This window comes from Myxine glutinosa, chromosome 1 (assembly GCF_964187855.1).
Source record: "Myxine glutinosa chromosome 1, kmMyxGlut1.1, whole genome shotgun sequence".
Lineage (NCBI taxonomy): Eukaryota > Metazoa > Chordata > Myxini > Myxiniformes > Myxinidae > Myxine > Myxine glutinosa.
The window spans coordinates 210079829-210100320 of NC_136261.1; the positions used below are offsets into that span (position 1 = coordinate 210079829).

The following is a 20492-nucleotide window of genomic DNA, read 5'->3' on the forward strand; positions in this document are numbered from 1 at the left end:
TGGCGCGCCAAGGCTGACGTCACCGCCCAGGTTATAAAGGGCGCTGCAGGACATTTTCAGCAGCTCGACCTCCAGCACTTGCACTCTCTGCCTCTTGCGCTGCATGTCTTTGGCTGTCTTGCGCTGCACGGCATCTCTCAGTGCTTGAAGCTCTTGCGCTTCTTCTTGGTCTTGAGAGGTCCTGGTGGTCGTTGGTTCACCATCTGCGTTGTGCGGGAGCGAGGCTCGGTGCTGTGAACGGGCGGGACCTCGTGTGCAAACGGCGAGGGCGTTGGCTCGGGCCTAGCGAAGCATGCCAGGCGGACGGAGGATTTCTCCGCACCGGAGTTGGGAGCACCATTGGACGATACACTGCAACCAACGGACACATAAGACCACACCCTACATTCATCATTGCACGACGATTAATTTTGTTCATTCATCTCTGTGTCCTGTTGTTGAGTGTGGTGTGTGGGATCCCAATTTAGGAATTAGATTTATCGTCGCGTTTCCCTGTCCCGATCCTTATTACAATAAACCCTTTTATTATTTCTCATTCCCTTCCACTCTGGTGTCCGTTTGAGTTCGTTCCCCCTCCACAGTTACGTGCTCCCGCTTCTTCCTCGTCCCTTCTTCTCTTCCCGCATTTTATAGCCGAATCCGTGTTTGGTCGTCGCCTCAAGTAAGTCCGTTTGGTCCATCTGATTTGGTCCATCCAACCATCCGTTTGGTCCCTGGTGTTAACCGGAAGGGTCCGCGCGACAATATATATAGATATATATATATATATATATATATATATATATATATATATATATATATATATATATATATATATATATTGGAGTTTGCTGATGGAGCTGATTTGTTGATTTGTAATACTCAGTTCCAGAAAGAGGATAATAAGCTTGTTACATACACGTCAGGTGGGTCGACGACAACCGTTGACTACCTGATGGTGCGTAGGCGAGATAGGGGGCACCTCCAGGACACAAAGGTGATCCCTGGGGAGGAGGCTATTTCACGGCACCACTTGGTTGTCTGCGACATAAGGGTGAAAGGTGCGAGGAGAGCTCGGCGGGTGAAGTACCAACCGAGAATGAAGGTGTGGAGGTTGAAAGAGGTGACAGTAAGGGAGGCATTAAAAGAGAGACTGAGTAGGGTAGAGGATGATGTGGTTGAGCTTGAACGTGGTTGGATGTGAATGAAAGATAGTCTGTTGGGAGCCGTTGGTGAGGTATGTGGATGGACAAAAGGACCACCGAGGCACTCGGAAACATGGTGGTGGGATGAAGAAGTTGGAAAGAGGATTGACGAGAAGAGGAAGAAGTTCAAGGAGTGGCAGAAGGCGAAGGGTACGGGAGCAGAAAAAGCAGAGCATGAAAGTTATAAGGCAGCCAAGAAGGCTGCAAAGAAAGAGGTAGCAAAGGCGCAGGAGGCAAGTAGGAAAATGTTCAGAGAAAGCTTGGATTCGGAAGAGGGTCAGAGAGCGGTATTCAGGATTGCAAAGCAGATAGCAAAAGAGAGGTGTGATGTGATGGGGGGGAGTTGCTTGAAGGATGAAGTGGGACAAATCGTTGTGGATCCAGATGGAATTAAAGGAAGATGGAAAAGATATATGGAAATGCTGTTGAATACAGAGAATGAATGGGATGGCAACGTAGAGAGTAACCCAGTTTTAGGACCGGCAGAGAAGATAACTGAGAAGGAAGTTGAGGAAGCGATAAAAGCAATGAAGAGTAGAAAAGCGGGAGGGCCGACGGGAGTTGTGGGAGATATGTTGAAGGCAGCAGGAAGTTGCGGTGTAAAGAGAATGACAGAGATCTGTAATCTGGTGGTGAAAGAAGGCCGCATTCCAGTGGATTGGGAACTGAGTACCCTCGTCCCTCTATACAAGGGGAAAGGTGACCCTCTGGAGTGTGGCTCGTACCGAGCGATAAAGTTATTGGAGCATGGAATGAAGGTATTGGAAAGGGTGTTGGAGTGGAGGATAAGGAAGAAGGTGAAGATCGACAAAATTCAGTTTGGAGTTATGCCAGGAAGAGGAATGATAGACACGCTTTTTATTGAAAGGCAGTTGCAGGAGAAGGACATGGAGAAGAGGAAGAAGTTGTTTCTTGGGTTTGTTGATCTGGAGAAAGCATTCGATAGGGTTCCACGTGAAGTAGTGAAGTACCCGTGAAGAAGTGTAATGAACGTAGAGCAGCAACGAAGGCTGGAAAGGGTGGAAATGCGAATGGTTCGGTGGATGTGCGGAGTATCGTTGAGAGAGAGGAAGACAAATGATGAATTGCGAAAGATGATGGGAATAGAGCCTGTGATTGATGCTGTGAAGAGGAACAGGTTGAGATGGTTGGGTCATGTGTTGAGGAAGGATGAAAGTGACTGGTTGAGAAGAGTGATGGAAATGAATGTAGAAGGAAGTAGAGGACGGGGAAGACTGAAAAAATACTTGGCTAAAGATGGTGGAAGAAGAAATGCGGGCAAGGGGGTTAACAATGAGAGATGCAGAAAATAGGGCAAAATGGAGAAGATTGTCATGGGGACCGCAAGGCTAACCCCCGCTCTTGCAGGGAAAATGGCCTTAGAATGCATGTTGTTGTTGTTGTTTTATGTATATATATATATATATATATATATATATATATATATATATATATATATATATATACATATATATATATATATATATATATATATATATATATATATATATATATATTGTTGCGGTTTTGTAATAAAGGTTAATTTCCCCTCCTAGTTAGTTACACTACAACATGTAGCCTCGTTTAAGTTCAGTTATTTCTTAGTAAATGCAAGCGTAGTCCTTTCCTGTGTTAGTTTTGCGTTGAGTAGGATAATGAAAATTAGGTGTCCTTATGGCGCTTTGGGTTGGCATTGGCGCCGAAATACCACGCGGCAGGCCTGAACAAGTCGACCAAGGCCGAAGGAAGGCGGAGGAGGAGCCATCGTTAAGCGCGAGCCGCCAATCAGGGCTCGAGGGGAGTGACTTACCACTGCGGCAAAAGGCGGGGTTTGGAACATTCGAGTCGGGCTGGGGCGGGGCGATATAGCCCTGCTCAGAGCCCCCACCTCGGTTGAGATGAGAGAAGGTGAGAGTTGAGTCAGTTCGGGGTTTTGAGATGAGTTGGAGTGCAGTTGGAGTTCGGAGTTGAGAACGCGTGTGAGATCGCGTTGTGTCGAGTCATATCGTACGAACTGAATAACTCCGTTGTACACGAACTTGCCCTGCACCCCGCGCTATGCGCAGTATTAATCTCGCGCTGTAAAGAGAGACCTGCGCCGGGCCACAGACGCGCGATATTTCCTCCTGCCTGCCTTTGCCTGTTACGTGCCGCGAGGATTTTCCCTCCTGCCTGCCTTCGCCGGGATACGTGCTGTGACCGCCAGAGGGCCACGCCGGGTGAGCTGTTCCTGGAGCGACCGAAGCAGGCGGGTTCGGCGCGCGAACATTCTTCCTCCATCTCCCTGTGTGTGTAAGTGGGCCCATTGTCTGGGCTTTAAGTATAAGACTGTTTAAGTTCTGCCCTGTGTCCCTTTCCTTTCCTTCAAATTCCTGTAAATCGTGTAAATAAATCTGTTATTTCTTCTGATTCGACCGTTTTGTCATTTCTATCATTGGTCTCGCATGGTACGAATTAGATCGCTCTAGTCGGGTTCTATAGGAAGGTAACACCATGAGTCACGTGGTACGCAATCCACTCGGGCGTACTCAATCACACGTGGTTCGTGCGAGACTCGATCCCCGCTTCCGCTGCGGCATGGGTACTCAAGGTACATGTGAAATTGTCCTGAACCCTTTTCCACGTCTGCGCGGAAGTGGCGACTCGGTCTCGCGGTTTCGAAGACCCAAGGAGAAAAAGGGGCTTAATCTCCCCCTTTGTAACGGGAACGGGCTTCGAAGATCCGCAACAATTTGGTAGTCAGGAGTGGGATTTGAACCCTGAAATTTTTTTTGGACGAATTGGCTCCAAATTACGAGTGATCGAAATTTAGTTCTTTTAAAATCCAAATTGTATTCGTATCATGGCTGGCCAAGGCGCCTTGTGCGGTGCATTGCACAAGGCGGTGAGAGCGGAGCCCGCGGTGCCAGCGGGTTTGGACCTGCACTTACTCGTAACTCAACTACTAGCATCCATGGAAATGCTGGGTGGCCGAATGAAAGAAATGGGTGACAAATCCACCAGGGACATGAAAGAAATGAGGGACGAAGCAAGGTGTAACAAGGGCAAATTGAAAGAAACAATGGACGCCCAAAGTGACAAATACACCCGGGAATTGAAAGAAATTGGGGACAAAACCACCTGGGAATTGGAAAAAATGATGGCAGAGTCAGAGGGACATGAAAAAAGCTGGGGAGGACATTAGGTGCGGGTTGAGCGAGGAGGTTGCAGTGGTACGCCACGGGGTGAAGCAGTGTGAGGAACGCGTGGGGAGCGAGCTTGAGCAAAGGACAGCCAAGTTGACCGGGGATGTGGAAATCGCGACGCGGGGTGTAGAAGAGCCGACGATCGCCGAATTGGACAACGAAATTTCATGGGCACCGGCAGTCGTCGAGGAAAAATAAACAATTGGGGCCAAAGAGAGGGTAGAATCGGAAAATAAATCACGGGAGAGGGTAATGGAACCGCGCAAAATCTGTATTTGCACCGTGATGCCGGGCTTGTTAATGAAATAAAAAGTTTGCATGTGCTGCTGGGGAAGGAGGACCCCGAGGTGAGTGGGAAAAATGGCGCGAACGGGTTTTTGGCGTGCTTAGGACAGAGGCGAGACACGGGCGGTCGTGGAAGGTCCATTGTGCGGTGTACGAGAGAGTGTGCTACGAAGTATGAGAGAGAGTGTGCGCCAGGGCGTGCGATGATTGAGTGTGCGAAGGAGGAGTGCACACCCGAGGGTGTGGAAAAAGAGTGTGCGATGGCCGAGGAGTGTGAGCGAGAATGCACAACAAAGTGTGTGGGGGGCGCGTGTGCACCTGGTTGTGCGGTAAAGGAGTGCGTGGAGGAAAAGTGTGCACCAGAAGGCACACCGGACTGTGTGCGAGAAGAGTATGCGCCAGGGTGTGCGATGATGGGGTGCGTGAAAGGTGCGAGTGCGCCTGGGTGGTATACACCAGAGAGTATGAGTACGGAGTACGAGGGAGAATGCACACCAGACTGTGTGTGGGAAAAGTGTGTACTGAAGTGTGTGAAAGGCGTGAGTGTGCCTAGGTGTGCAGGTACAAGTACGGAGTGTGAGGGAGAATGCACACCAGAGAATGTGGAAGGAGAGTGTGCAGTAACGGAGTGTATGGGAGGCGCCTGGGTGTGCGAGTGTGGAGTGGGTCGTGAGTAGTGAGGATGCGGCTCAAGCATCGACACCGACCGGGGGGGGGGGGGGGTAGCACCTAGTGGGACGGGTAGCAGACGTGAGCCCCCGATGAGTTTTGTGCAGCAGGGACCGGAGGGAATCCATGCTGCGTCGGTCTCCCAAAGACCGGCGTGCACGATTCGTACCGGCCCCCGCACTGTCTGGATGGTGCCGTGCCGTGGCGGCAAAAGCAATCAGTGAGGTTCAAGGGGAGGTAGGAGTTTTCGGAGCCGCGCACCTTGGTGGGTGCGGTGCTCTGACCGGGGCCAGTTGGGTCATCGTGCGTGGGACCGCAAGGCCCCGTGCAGGGATGGAGCCCTGCACCTCGGCCCATCCATACCTCCCCCCTTGGATCGTAAATGCCGGATGGACACCCCATACAGGGGACCAACCACCCTAATGGATCACTCTTCCCTTTGAGGCCGAGCTGTGACGACGTACCTCCATAGATGGAGAGGCTCAAAGTGTAGCGGACTGATGAGAGTAGTGTACCCCACGTGGGGGAATGGTAGTTTAACCATTCCTCACACAACAGGGCCCATGAGCATTAGTTTAGGGGGATAGCAGTGACAGGCACATGGAGGTGCCAGCAATGGTTACCTCCATGGGACACCGAAGCTAGCCGAGGGAGGGCTCGGATAATGTTAGGGAACTAGAAGACTGTAGAGACAAGATGTAAGTAGTGACACCTGTACTGTAGAGGGGACGTAGGTAGCTTAGATGGTTGATAAATGAAACAGGGTATGCATAATGTAAAGGGACGACGGGGAAGCACGAGTATTAGGGGAAGTAGTTAGATAGATGATGCTGTGTGTGTGAGGAATTGTGTGTTGAGACAAATGGAATTGTGTTGAGGTGTATGGAAAGAGGTGTGTGAGCACAAAAGGTGTGCGAGAAAAGTGGTGTGTGAGAATATTTGGTGTGGAATGCTTGGTGTGGAATAAAAGGTGTGGAATGCATGGTGCGAAGGAGTGAATGGGGGGAGGTGGAACCCATTCACGGACGCCCGGGGTGGGTAGTGTAAAGCCAGGTAGAGGGTATAGGCAAAATTTGTATGGATATTGACACCTGTGGTGCGGGTAGTAGCAAGAAGTGCTTTGGAGGGTGCATGAGTCTGTGACATGGCTGGGCATGTGGCTTAATTGGTACGTGTGGTTATTGGGAAACTCCGCCACTGGTAGTTTGTCGGCCAGGTGAGGCCACAGGTAGGCTCTGGGAGCCGGTTAGTTGTAGTGTTGAGTGGGGCCCGGGGATCCCAGGAGAGGACCCAGGTTGCCCAATGCCAAGGTGGGCATCAGGGGGTAAAGTGCCAGGGGGGGCCTTCCCCAGTTAGGTAGCCACAGGAACAGGTAAGCTCGGGTGGCGACTTCAGTGGTGGAGGTGCGCAGGTAGGTAGACCTGCTGTTTGGGCCACACGACCCAGCCCCGAAATTGTGCGAGGGCACAGTGAGAAAATTTGTGGGAGTGAGACCCAAATTTCAAAAGGGCACCACAGTGTGGGCAATGGGAATTCGGGTTCTTAGAACCACATAGTTTAAAGAGGCCAATTGGCAGGGTACGACCCCGGGCAGTTTAACAGAGTAAATGTCAGTAGTGTAGTTAGGACGAGAAATCCCTTCGCACCATCCACAGCCAGTCACCAAGGAGGACGAGCTCCACACCAGGGCTTTGTAAACTGTTGAGTCATGAGACGCATCACGACGTAATGAGACATTGTGTTTGTTCCATCCCTTCCTTCCTGGGATGGATTGGGAGACGAATTCGGAGATAGAGGGGGATATGGGAGACAAGACGTAGAGACGGATTGTAAATACACGGAGGGCTAGGGTAGTGTAGCCAACGGTGGGGGGCACGGACGGTTAGGGACGAGCCTGCTCTGCTCGCTCTTCCGCGTCCCTTGCACCGCATTACCTTGATTTTTCTGTGTGCCACTGTGTGCTTTCCGCTTTTCTTGTTGTGCCTTGTACCTCCCCCAACCCCAGGACCATTTTGGAGGTGGAACTGTGCAGCACCATCGACCTGTGCAGCATCCATTCTGCACCGTTTCATCAGTGCAGCCAAAATGCGCAGCACTTTGCTGCCATATCCTTTTGCTGCACCCTTGTTGCACCTATGCAGCACTTTGCTGCCAAACCCTTTGCTGCACCTTGTTACACTCATGGACCACAAGCCTTGTGGCCTTGCACCTCTGCTGTGCAGCATTTAGCTGCAAAATCATCTTGCACCTTCGGACCACTTGTTGAGTGGCATTAATCCCACGCAGTCGGACCACATGGGAGTGACCCTGCCTGGCAAGAAAAAAAATTAAATAAAAGCATTTTTGTGCATTTCATTATGGTGTGCTAGGCATAAGAAGATGTGTAAGTTTAGATAGCCCTGAAGATTAAAATGGCCTGTAAGCCGGTCCGGGGGCTTGCCAGCTTGATATATACACACAGAAGAAGCAAGATGCAAGAAGCAAGCAGCAAGTGTCATGATTTTGAGTGTGTTTTTGCTGTGTTTTCTCTCCCCTCCAATCTTCTCTTCCAAAAAGAACAGGTCCTAGGTCATGGAATTGTAAATAAAATTAAGTTTTGTGCTTGTAAATATAGGAATGCTGCCCACCGGCTATGTGTTTAGTTTGAAAATTCCGGAAATACGCGGGTAGTTGTGGGCGTGAATCTGTTATGAAGCTGCTCAACGCAATAGGAGGGACATATCTAGTGTTTAAAACTGTCACACACACGGTTCAGAGTAAATGCTAGGGGGAACCACATCTACAGTCACGTGAAAAAGTAAGTACACCCCATGTAAAGTTTTGACTTTTTCAACATATTTCAACATACAGCTATTTGATCTTCATTTCAACAATATTGATAGATAAAGGTGATATAATATAACAAATATCATCAAACATTGACATTTTGTAGTCCACTGTATAATTTAAATAAACATAAATGCAAATTTCGCATGTGGAAAAAGTAAGTACACCCTTCGCTCTAATAGGTGGTATTGCCCTCTTTGGCAGAAGCAACCTCAAGTAGGCGTTTCTTATAACTGTCTACCAGTCTCTGACATCGACTGGGAGAAATTTTTGCCCACTCCTCCATGCAGAATTCTTTCAGCTGTGCGATGTTTGAGGGGTTTCTTGCATGCACAGCTCATTTCAAATCCCCCCACAACATCTCGATGGGATTTAGATCCGGGCTTTGACTTGGCCATTCTAGAACCCTCCATTTATTTCTTTTCAGCCATTCCTTGGTGGATTTACTGATATGTTTAGGGTCATTGTCATGTTGCAAGGTCCACCTTCGGTTGAGCTTCAACTTTCCGACAGATGGCCTCACATTATCCTCAAGCATCCTCTGGTACAATGAAGAATTCATAGTGGATTCTATGATGGTGAGCTGCCCAGGCCCTGATGCAGCAATGCTGCCCCAAACCATAATATTTCCACCACCATGCTTTACAGTTGGTATCAGGTTCTTGTGGTCAAATGCTGTCTTTGGTTTTCGCCAAACATGTCTTCTGGTACTGTGGCCAAATAGCTCTACCTTTGACTCATCTGTCCAGAGCACATTGTTCCAGAGTGCTGGTCTTTGCCTAGGTGTTCATTGGCAAACTTTAGTCTTGCCCTGATGTTCTTTCTGGACAGAAAAGGTTTCCTACTTACACACCTCCCAAGTAGATCAAATTTGTGGTCTCTTTATAATGGTAGAGTCGTGCACTTTGACATCAATAGTGGCAAGAGCTACCTGTAGGTCCCGTGATGACATTCTGGGGTTCTTAGAGACTTCTTTCAGCATCTCGCGGGCTGAACTTGCTGGGGCGGCCTGGCCCGAACAAGTTGGCAGTTGTTTGGAATCTTCTCCACTTGTAGATGATCTTCCGGACAGTCGAATGATTGATTTCAAATTGTTTGGAGATATTTTTAAATCCCTTCCCAGACTCGTTGGCATCTATAACCTTCTTTCTGAAGGCCTCAGAGAGATCTTTTGATCGAGGCATGGTGACGCCGCACACTTCAACAACAAAGAGCAAACCAAACTAAATGTCTGAGGTTTAAATAAGACAGGTTCCTCCAAGATCCTCTCCAACGATGTTCTAATCATTTGCACCTGAGCTGGTGCACCTGATTCTAATTTTAGGTATTTTAAGTAGTGATAAATGTGGGGGTGTACTTACTTTTACCACATGTGAAATTTGCATTTATGTTTATTTAAATTACACAATTTTTTTGTTTGTTTTTTTTGTATACTGAATCGAGGCTCGTGAAAGAGCTAACATTTATTTCACAAACAAATCAACCAGACAAACAAAATATATAAAAAGAGGGAGCTGAAGACAAGATGGGGAGAGAAGGGGAAGCACACACAAACACAACATTTGAGAGCAGGGAGAAGTGTGGGAGGGAGAGGGCTTGGGGGGAGGAGGCGTGGGAAGGGGGGGGGGGGGGGAGAGGTATAAAACACAAGGGGACCAAAGACTTCCAGGACAGAAGTTGGAATTTCAAAAAATAAAAATAAATCTTTTTTTAAAAAGTGTAGGATTTTGGGTGAAATTAGCGGGGGTAGAAAATGGATGGGGTAAGATAAGAGATTTTGGATGGGGGAAGATAAGAGATGGTGGTGAACAGCTGTTTTAAAGACCTGGAGGCTGGAGTGGGATTGAAGAGAGTGAGGGAGTTTGTTCCAGTGGTGGGAGAAAAGAGGAATGAAGGAGTGAAGGTGAGCAGAAAGTCTTGATTTTGGCAGTTTAACCATAAGAGGGTTGCAGGCAGATCTTGTGCGACCTGTAGGAATACTTGGGGGACAGAGCCCAGAGAAAGCTGGGGGGGACTACAAATGGACTACAAAATGTAAATGTTTCATGATATTTGTTATATTATATCACCTTTATCTATCAATATTGTTGAAATGAAGATCAAATCGCTGTATGTTGAAATATGTTGAAAAAGTCAAAACTTTACATGGGGTGTACTTACTTTTTCACGTGACTGTATGTGTCACATGTAAGAGTAAAGTTAATTTTGCATGTCATTCTCTACCGGTCGTTCCATTGGTGGTTCCGACTCAGGGACGAGTCTGACGAGGGAGGAGTGTAGTGTTGCGGTTTTGTAATAAAGGTTAATTTCCCCTCCTATTTAGTTACACTACAACATGTAGCCTCGTTTAAGTTCAGTTATTTCTTAGTAAATGTAAGTGTAGTCCTTTCCTGTGTTAGTTTTGCATTGAGTAGAATAATTAAAATTAGGTGTCCTTATGGCGCTTTGGGTTGGCATTGGTGCCGAAATACCACGCGGCAGGCCTGAACAAGTCGACCAAGGCCGAAGGAAAGCGGAGGAGGAGCCATCGGTAAGCGCGAGCCGCCAATCAGGGCTCGAGGGGAGTAACTTACCACTGCGGCAAAAGGCGGGGTTTGGAACATTCGAGTCGGGCTGGGGCGGGGCGATATAACCCTGCTCAGAGCCCCCCCACCTCGGTTGAGATGAGAGAAGGTGAGAGTTGAGTCAGTTCGGGGGTTTCGATATGAGTTGGAGTGCAGTTGGAGTTCGGAGTTGAGAACGCGCGTGAGATTGCGTTGTGTCGAGTCATATCGTAAGAATTGAATGACTTCGTTGTACACGAACTTGCCCTGCTCCCCACACACTGCGCAGTATTAATCATGCACTGTAAAGAGAGACCCGCGCCGGGCCACAGACGCACGATATTTCCTCCTGCCTGCCTTTGCCTGTTACACGCCGCGAGGATTTTCCCTCCTGCCTGCCTTCGCCGGGATACGTGCTGTGACTGCCAGAGGGCCACTACCGGGTGAGCTGTTCCTGGAGCGACCAAAGCAGGCGCGTTCGGCGCGCGAACATTCTTCCTCCATCTCCCTGTGTGTGTAAGTGGGCCCATTGTCTGTGTTTAAGTTCTGCCTTGTGGCCCTTTCCTTTCCTTCAAATTCATGTAAATAGTGTAAATAAATCTGTTATTTCTTCTGATTCGACCGTTTTGTCATTTCCATCATTGGTCTCGCATGGTACGAATTAGATCGCTCTAGTCGGGTTCTATTGGAAGGTAACAGCACAAGTCACGTGGTACGCAATCCGCTCGGGCGTACTCAATCACGCGTGGTTCGTGCGAGACTCGATCCCCGCTTCCGCTGCGGCGTGGGTACTCAAGGTACGTGTGAAATTGTCGCGAAACCCTTTTCCACATCTGCCCGGAAGTGGCGACCTGGTCTCGCGGTTTCGAAGACCCAAGGATAAAAAGGGGCTTAATCTCGCCTTTGTGACGGGAACGGGCTTCGAAGATCCGCAACAATATATATATATTAGGGTGGCCCTTAAACGGGGTAAAAATTTTAAAATGTTAATTTGAAAATTGTCATGGCCTAAATGTGATCCATTTTGGGATAGAAACACTGCAGTCAAAATGTCATACAAGTCTGTTTATATTTAGAGGTAGTCCAGACACCTTAAAGAATCAAGATTTTATATATAGAGAGCACACAACAAAATATACTGCTGTACAAATACACTTCTTAAAGTTATTTTCATTTCTCATTCTATTTAACATTCCTGATGTTATTATATTTCCTGATGTTATCATATTAGTTTCTAGTCAAGGAAGGTTCTCACCAACATAAGTCATATCATTGCTGACTGATTTTAGCCAATGTTGCTTTCCGACAGTCGGGATAAGTACGGCGGTGTTCAGACACGACCTGAAGTAAGAATTGGAGTTGCTCCTCGTCCTTGGTAAGGAGGCGGTTGTAAGTTTTCATGAGGGCCACATCTCGTTCAGCGTGGTCATTTACGACCTTCAACTCCCTGATCTGTTCCACAGCAGCTCTGTAGCCTTCATGGTCACCCCATGTGCTTGAATCCACAGTTCAAAGGTCTGATGAGATTTTCAACTTTTCGAAGAATGTTTTTGTGTGTGGTGACACAAATTCTTCAATTCCCTTCTCGCTTAAGGCTTTCATGTCAGGCCGTGGCATCTTTGATGGTTCTTCATCTAATGGACGCTCGCCTTTCAGTGCTTCCACCATCAGTTGTTTAGTAGCGATAGGCACTTGTTTCCGAAGAAGGCCAACCCCACCAGCTCTTCTGACAAGTACCACAGATGGTTCCTCAACTTCTCACTGGTGGCTGTTGAGATTGCACGACTTTCAGTCTTGTAAGATATCAAGGTCTTCATCAGCAGCAGATCATTCATTGGAGCTCCAGCTGCACTTGGAGCTTTCATCCAGGCTTGCAAATACACTTCAGAAACAAACAGACAAATTTATCGGAGGCCATTCCTCTCTCGTGCCGTCAGCTTGAGCTGTTGGTGGAAAAGCCATATTTTGAGACTGTAGATGGCCTTCGACATCCATCTTGCATGGTGAATCACACCAGGAGCACGGAAATGAACGCCACGAGCCGGAACTCCTCCAAGAAACAAAATGGTCAGTTCCAGAAGTTATTTATAATCATCCCGTGGCTGATTGTGGTCAAGCTGCTTCTTTGCAAAATCGATAACTTTATCAGTCACAGGGAGAATGCGGTCTTTGACAGATTCATCAGTTTTTAATGTTACGTGACCTCAATCACATGGCCTATAGGAGGAAATGTTCAAGGGTGCTGGACTACCTCTCAATATATATGAATGTAGCTGACATTTGGCCTGGTTTGGTTTTAGGGCAGATGGACCGGTTGTAGAGGGTGAGAGCTTAACATTTCAAACTTTCAAAAATAAGGGCCACCCTAAATTACATATATATATATATACATATATATATATATATATATATATATATATATATATACATATATATATATATATATATATATATATATATGCATCTATGTATATAGAGTGTATAAAACCAGGTAGAGTGTATAGATTAGCATGCTCCGATTGGCGTGAAGAAGAAGAACCACCATGTATTAGGTAGGGAATTTGTTTCGCCCGGATGTCATGTAAGGTGTGTCTTCGTCCCCATTATGAGGAGTGGGGTATGTTAATTAGCTCAGCGATTATGGGTAATTTATCCCTTGTATGGCACTACCTCTGTAATATATTTCCTATGTCCTTTTGACACCACACCATAGACATTAGAATCGCGCGCATTTAAACACCCTAATTTAAAACCTACCGGAAGCCAGGACATTGAGTGCTGCCGCTGATGACATTGACTTTGGAAGTGCACAGGACGGGCGGCAGAGGGTCACGCCCAGAAGGGCAGTGATTGGTCGGGGTTTTGATTGGCACAAGGCCGGGGTAAGATGGGACTTGCTGATAGGAACAGGGAAGGACTGGTAGGAAGCGACTCGCTGATGAGCGAAGCACCCTGGATGACGTCAGAGCCTGGTTGATAAAAGAACGCGCCAGCGGACATTTCCTTCTCTTCTTCTTGGCTATTCGCTCTAGCGGACATTTTGCGCTCTTCTCATTGGCTCCTCGCTCTGACCGAATTCCCTCTTGCGCTTTCTCGTACTGGACCTCATACGAATGGTGGACTTTGCTCTCTGGCTCAAGGAAGCTCATCGCGGATCGGCCGTGTTCCGACATCTTGCTGGTGGCCGTGAGCAGGAAGAGCCACGGACTGGGAACCATGGGTTTCCAAGTAGGAACGGCGAGTGGACATGCGTGGCCCGTTCAATTCACGCGCAAGTCTCAGAGTGAGCGCGACACACAGCATGGCCTGATATTCGCCGCCCACGCGCTGTGTGGAAGAGCGAACGCATTTTCCCGCGAAGCCCTGAGACGATTTTGACGACCCCTGACGAGACACCCCGGCCAAGTTGAGTTAAGTGCACACAGACGCATATTTATATAACGTTATTTTTACCTTTGTCTGTGTTTGGGTCTGTTGTGGGAGCGCTCCATTTAGGAATTTAGTTTTATTTTGTCGTGCATTATTTGATTACCTGTATTTTTTAAATAAAGCTGGTATTTTGTACCGTACATTTTCGTGTTGTTTGAGTTTATTTATTACAGGTTGAAGACTGCATAGGGGAAGCTGTTCAGGTAAGGCTCCAGTTTCCTCGCTCCCTCTTGCTCCCCCACGTGTACTATCCGCCATTTGATTGAACGCCTCGGAGTAACAGCTTGTTTGGTCATCCGTGCTACCCTACGGTGATCACCACAAAAGGTAGTCACGCGACAATATATATATATGTATATGTATATATATATATGTATGTATATATATATATATGTATATATATATATATATATATATATATATATATATATATATATATATATATATATATATATATATATATATATATATATATATATATATATATATATATATATATTGTTACGTGTTACCTCCCCAAACCACGGTTATGGTGCCCCTCAGAGTCTTGAGAGGGAACCAGCAGAAAGATTTGTTATTTTGAGTGTTCTAATAAACCATGGTAAAACCACACCAATGCAATTATGTAGAACAAAATACGTGATTGTATTAAGAACTCTCACATACACAATAAAAACAGAATGAAAGAAAGTACCATGAAAATATCACTTGCATCTCATGAACAATACATATGATGGTACCATGATTCCCCAATACTCTCCAACAATATACTCACGTTATGCCAAACGTGAGTGGAATGTAACAATCCCAAAGTCCGTGCACGAATCCCCACGCTGGGTGAAGGTCGAAGTCGTGCAGAACGGCAAGAACAATAGGCAGGTGTCGGTACGGCTGCGGACGAGGAGTTACGAGGTGAGAGGTCGGGCAGAGGGCAGCATGGGGTAACAAGCCCCCAAAACTAAACTGCAACCCATGCCTCACGTCCACTAACGATTAAGCCGATATGGAAACCAACGGCGATCTACACGATGATGTCGATATGGGAATCCCAATGACAAAACACGAAGCACCAGGTGGACGGCCTCCTCGAGGAAAAATGGCATATCGGCCTGCAATGGAAGCGCTTGCTTCCCACCAACAATAGTTCACGCTTTGTTCCAAAACCTGAGATGCAGGTTTAATTGCAATCGCAATATGGGACGATGTCGTGGGCAATCCCTTTCATGGGAAGCCTCAATTAATTCGCGACCAATATCGAAGTAGTCCGCTCGCAGCCTCGATGCGACTCACGGCTGTTTCCTTCCCCAGCCGAATTTTCTCCTCTCCCCTCTTCCGGTTTCTTTTTCCCGTTTTTCTTTTTCCTCCACAAACATTTATTTTTACCTTTTACTAAAGTCATCTACATTTCACACAGAAATCTTAACAACAATATTTCCTGAAACTAAAAATCCTACAAGTATATAATAACAACAAAGGCGGAAGTGACGAATCCGAAACAATATATGTATGAATACACGTGTGTGTGTGTATATTTATAATGCTCTCAAACATTTTAACATGCTATGTTTGCAGAAGTGAGGAGCAAACCGATGACAAGAACGATGATGACAATCCAAGGGAACCAAGCACCGATTCAAATGTAAACAATGCATCAAACAAGCAAGACCCATGTTTGGACAACAGAGAAACTACTAAACCTCCAGGAGATGATGATGCCCGGGCTATTAGTACGGATGTAAGGGCATCATCGGCTCCTCCGTTTGGTGCTCAGGGGATAGCACGTTTAGATAACTCAAGCATAATTGGAGATCGACTGTGCAAAGATGAGATTTCATCCTTTGATTCGGGGTTGTCTTTGCCAGGATTGTTGGGGAGCAAATATCCTATCTCCCAGGGTAGTGATTCAGCTCGGTACATTACTAATTAGTGCAAAAGGGAGACTTCTACATGGCTATTTGTTGTACAACCAGGAGTCTGACAACATATTCCTACCATGCTAATATCAACTGAAGAATGTGTCAGAATTTGTTTTCCAAATAAAATTCGGGATATTCTGATAATGTTCTACCTGAGGGAACTAATTGTATGGCTCTCTTCAAATGTAAACTAATTTATAACCAGTCCACTCTCCTTTCTCAATGCTATACACCCCAACATTGCATCAACAGCAAATCTCGATACTGCAGAGTCTCGGTACAAGTAGAACGGCACTCGGTTTTTTTCCCCGTTTTGTATTGTGTTGCCCACTGGTAGACCCGGATCTGCATCCGGACATTAACCAAAATCTAATTGTCTTGTTCTTATCACCTCCCCATCTCATCCACCAAGTTTTGTCATAACCCATGCACAACGTTTTGAAATATTGTACTACAGTGCTCTCCATAAGTACTACAGTGGTGAGTTTGAGGTGAAGGTGGGAGTGCATCAGGGGTCGGTACTAAGTCCACTACTATTTGTAGCTGTGATGGAGGTGCTGGCTCAGACCGTAAAGGAGGGTTTACCGTGGGAGTTGTTGTATGCAGATGATCTGGTGTTGATTGCGGAAAGTATGGATGGACTGAAGGAAAAGATGAACAAGTGGAAGGAATGTATGGAGACAAAAGGTCTGAAGGTGAATATCGGAAAGACAAAGGTGATGGCAAGTGGTAAAGCATGTGGTGAGGTGGAAAGAACTGGGAAGTGGCCCTGTGCTGTGTGTAGGAAGGGTGTCGGAGTGAACTCCATTCAGTGTACAATGTGCGCTGAGTGGGTTCATCAAAAATGTAGTGGTCTGAGAGGGTCATTAACCAGTGTGGCAGCTACATTCAAATGTAAGGTGTGCACAGAGGGAGCTGCAGATGGAGGAAATGTTGAGTTGGATCTTGGAGACGGCGTGAAGCTGGAAGGTGTGAAAACATTTTGCTACCTCGGAGACATGCTGAATGGAGAAGGTGGATCAGACTCGGCAACGGTTGCTCGAGTGAGATGTGCATGGAAGAAGTTTCGGGAACTGAGTGGCGTGCTGATGAGGAGGAGAGTGTCGCTGAAGCTGAAGGGAAAGGTGTATGCTGCATGTGTGAGAAGTGTTATGATTTATGGGAGCGAGACATGGGTAATGAACGTAGAGCAGCAACGAAGGCTGGAAAGGGTGGAAATGCGAATGGTTCGATGGATGTGCGGAGTATCGTTGAGAGAGAGGAAGACAAATGATGAATTGCGAAAGATGATGGGAATATTGCCTGTGATTGATGCTGTGAAGAGGAACAGGTTGAGATGGTTTGGTCATGTATTGAGGAAGGATGAAAGTGACTGGTTGAGAAGAGTGATGGAAGTTAATGTAGAAGGAAGTAGAGGACGGGGAAGACCGAGAAAGACTTGGCTAAAGATGGTGGAAGAAGAAATGCGGGCAAGGGGGTTAACAAGGAGAGATGCAGAAAATAGGGCAAAATGGAGAAGATTGTCATGGGGACCGCAAGGCTAACCCCCGCTCTAGCAGGGAACATGGCCTTAAAATGCATGTTGTGTTGTTGTTGTTGTAGTGCTCTCCATAAGTGAATAGGTACACTGTATCCCTGTGCATCATAAGAGGCGACTAAGGGCTGGCGTCAGGAAGGGCATCCGGCCATATCCGGTGGACTCATCCACCAAGTTTTGTCATAACCCATGCACAACGTTTTGAAATATTGTACTACAGTGCTCTCCATAAGTGAATAGGTACACTGTATCCCTGCGCATCATAAGAGGCAACTAAGGGCTGGCATCAGGAAGGGCATCCGGCCATAAAAACATTGCCTCAAAAAAGGGAACCGTGGGGGCCCACAAGGCTAACCCCCGCTCTAGTGGGGGAAAATGGCCTTAAAACGATCATTCATTCATTCAGTGCTCTCCATAAGTATTGGAACAATCAATTCAGTTTTGTTATTATTGCTATATACTCAATAAATTTCGATTTGAGATAAAAAGAGGTACATGGGGCAGGAGTACAGAAGGTCAGATTTTATTTCTTGGTATTTCTATGCATGCATGTTTTTCTATTGTAGAACAACACCACTTTTTATGTCAGTCCCCCCATTTTAGGTAAGCATTCAGTCCCCCCATAAGTATTGGAACAAATGACTGACAGGTGTTTCTTGGTGCTCAGTTGTTTCTTGTTGCATTGATTGTTCACACGTAAAAGAGCTGTGAATGTCTAGTATTGGTTTTAGCCTTTGCTTTTCCCTTGGGAGTCTGACTTTGGAGTCAGTAGGTATAAACCAACATGAAGACTAGAGAAATGTCAATGAAAGAAAACCATGAAATTTGGAAGCTGAAAGAACATGATAATTAAATTAGAACCAGAGCATAAAAAATGGGCATAGCAAATACAACAAGTTGAAAAAGAAAGAAACCACTAGTTTACTTAGCAATAGACAACAGCCAGGTCGGCCAAGAAAAACAACTGCAGTTTGATGACAGAAAAATCATTAGAACTGCGAAGAAAAACCCTAAAACATCTGTCGGTGACATCACCAACAACCTCCAGAGTGCAGGGGTGGGAGTCTCACAATTTACTGTTCACAGATTTTGATAGCAGAATTACAAAGGCTACACCGCAAGATGCGAACCTCTCATCGGCACCAAAAATATAAAGGTCAGCTTAGAATTTGCCAAGAAGTACAGAGGTGAGCCAGTTGGGTTCTGAAACATAATTTTATGGACAGATGAAACCAAGATAAACCATTACCAAAGCGATGGAAAGGCAAAAGTGTGGAGAAAGGAAAGAACTGCATGTGATCCAAAGTATACTGCCTCATCTGTAAAGCATGGTGGAGGAAGTGTCATTGCTTAGGATTCTATGGCTGCCTCTGAAACTGGCTCACTTGTCTTTATTGATGACTAGGAAGAGTATCCATCCGAAGTGATGGGAAAACCTAGTAAAAGTATCCCCCTCCTCTCTCTTGCTCCCTTTCTCCCCCTCCCCACCCTCTCCACCCTCCCGCACAACATCTCTCTCCCCCACACCCACTCCCCTGCCCCTCCCCTCTCTCTGTGAAACACTGGGATGATAGTTTATAGCTGGGTTGGGATTCAAACCCAGGCGAGACAGCTTAGATGTGAGTGTGGGTACCTCGAGATCATCCTGTCTGCCGATGTCGTACCTTAACGCACTGTTAATAAACAAACTGCGATTCCATGTTGTATATATCACTGAATATTAAAAATGTACAATAAAAGTAGAATCCAAATCCAAAAATATAGCGACCGATGTCCCTGGACTGTGTAAAAAAAACAAAAAAAACAGAGGCGCAGAGCGCAGAGCGCAGAGCAGCGCCTTTAAAAGAGTGAAAAAATGAATTTGGAGCCATTTTACCTTACGTCTCGTGGAGCCATTATTTAATTATTAAAAATCCCTTTTCCCTCATTATGTTCAGATTTCACTCTCGATTTCGATATAATTATTTAGGTTACGAGTTCCGATCCAATTCCGATTTCGAAGAATAGCTTTTAATAAGCCTACACAGTACATGAATCAATCTTGCCAAGAGCCAATCACATTGCACTTAGCCTCACACACAGCCAATCAGTGTAACCGTGAACGGATGAACGGACAGCCACTTCTGTTTTATATATATATATATATATATGTATGTACATATATATATATATATATATATATATATATATATATATATATATAATATATATATATATATATATATATCTATCTATATATATATATATATATATATATATATATATATATATATATATATATATATATATATATATATATATATATATATATATATATATTGTTACGGATCGCGGTTAGATGTTATTTCGACCGAGCGGTGGTGTATTACCGCGACCTAACAGTTATTCCCCGACTAGACCCCGATTCCACCCAGACGTTGACCGAATCGCGCTATGCTAAATCAATGATGGAAAGGACACAACGACTGGGATAGATGAAACGACGCAAGGGGTACAGTTCTCAAGACCTCCGGAGGAGGATATAATTACAGTGGGGGAGAAAAGGGGGTAGATTACAAGGTAGTGAGGTAAAGGCACAGAAGAGATAGGCACTTAGTTACAGTCTTATCTTATCCCAGACAGACCACAGACAAACGGAACAAGGCTGACTTACACAAGGATTGATGGCAGGGAAGGACAGGTAGTTCGATAGCACAAGGTGCACCTTGGCTCGGGGACAGGATCAAGCACGGTCCAAGAGATGCAGGGAGGCCTCACAGCGCTCGGAGGTGGCGTCTTTCTTTCTCCAAGCTCAGCGCGCATCTGACGTCACCTCCCTCTTCGTGCGCATGCTCAGCGGGGAGTGACACGCCCTCGGCTGGTTGGCTCCGCCCCAGATGGGACCGGTCCACCGCTTCTATTGGGTGTGGGGGTTACCG

The 20492-nt window shown here is 46.2% G+C and overlaps 1 protein-coding gene across 1 annotated transcript in view; it reads left to right on the forward strand.

The window, feature by feature from the left end:
* LOC137416363 (keratin, type I cytoskeletal 18-like) overlaps positions 1-16196 on the forward strand; it is a 31595-nt gene extending 15399 nt beyond the window's left edge. The window contains exon 5 of the mRNA XM_068101909.2: positions 15694-16196. Within this exon, the coding sequence (XP_067958010.2) occupies positions 15694-16048 (355 nt within the window). The 3' untranslated portion in view covers positions 16049-16196. The remainder of the gene's footprint in view (positions 1-15693) is intronic.
* Positions 16197-20492: the final 4296 nt, after the last annotated feature.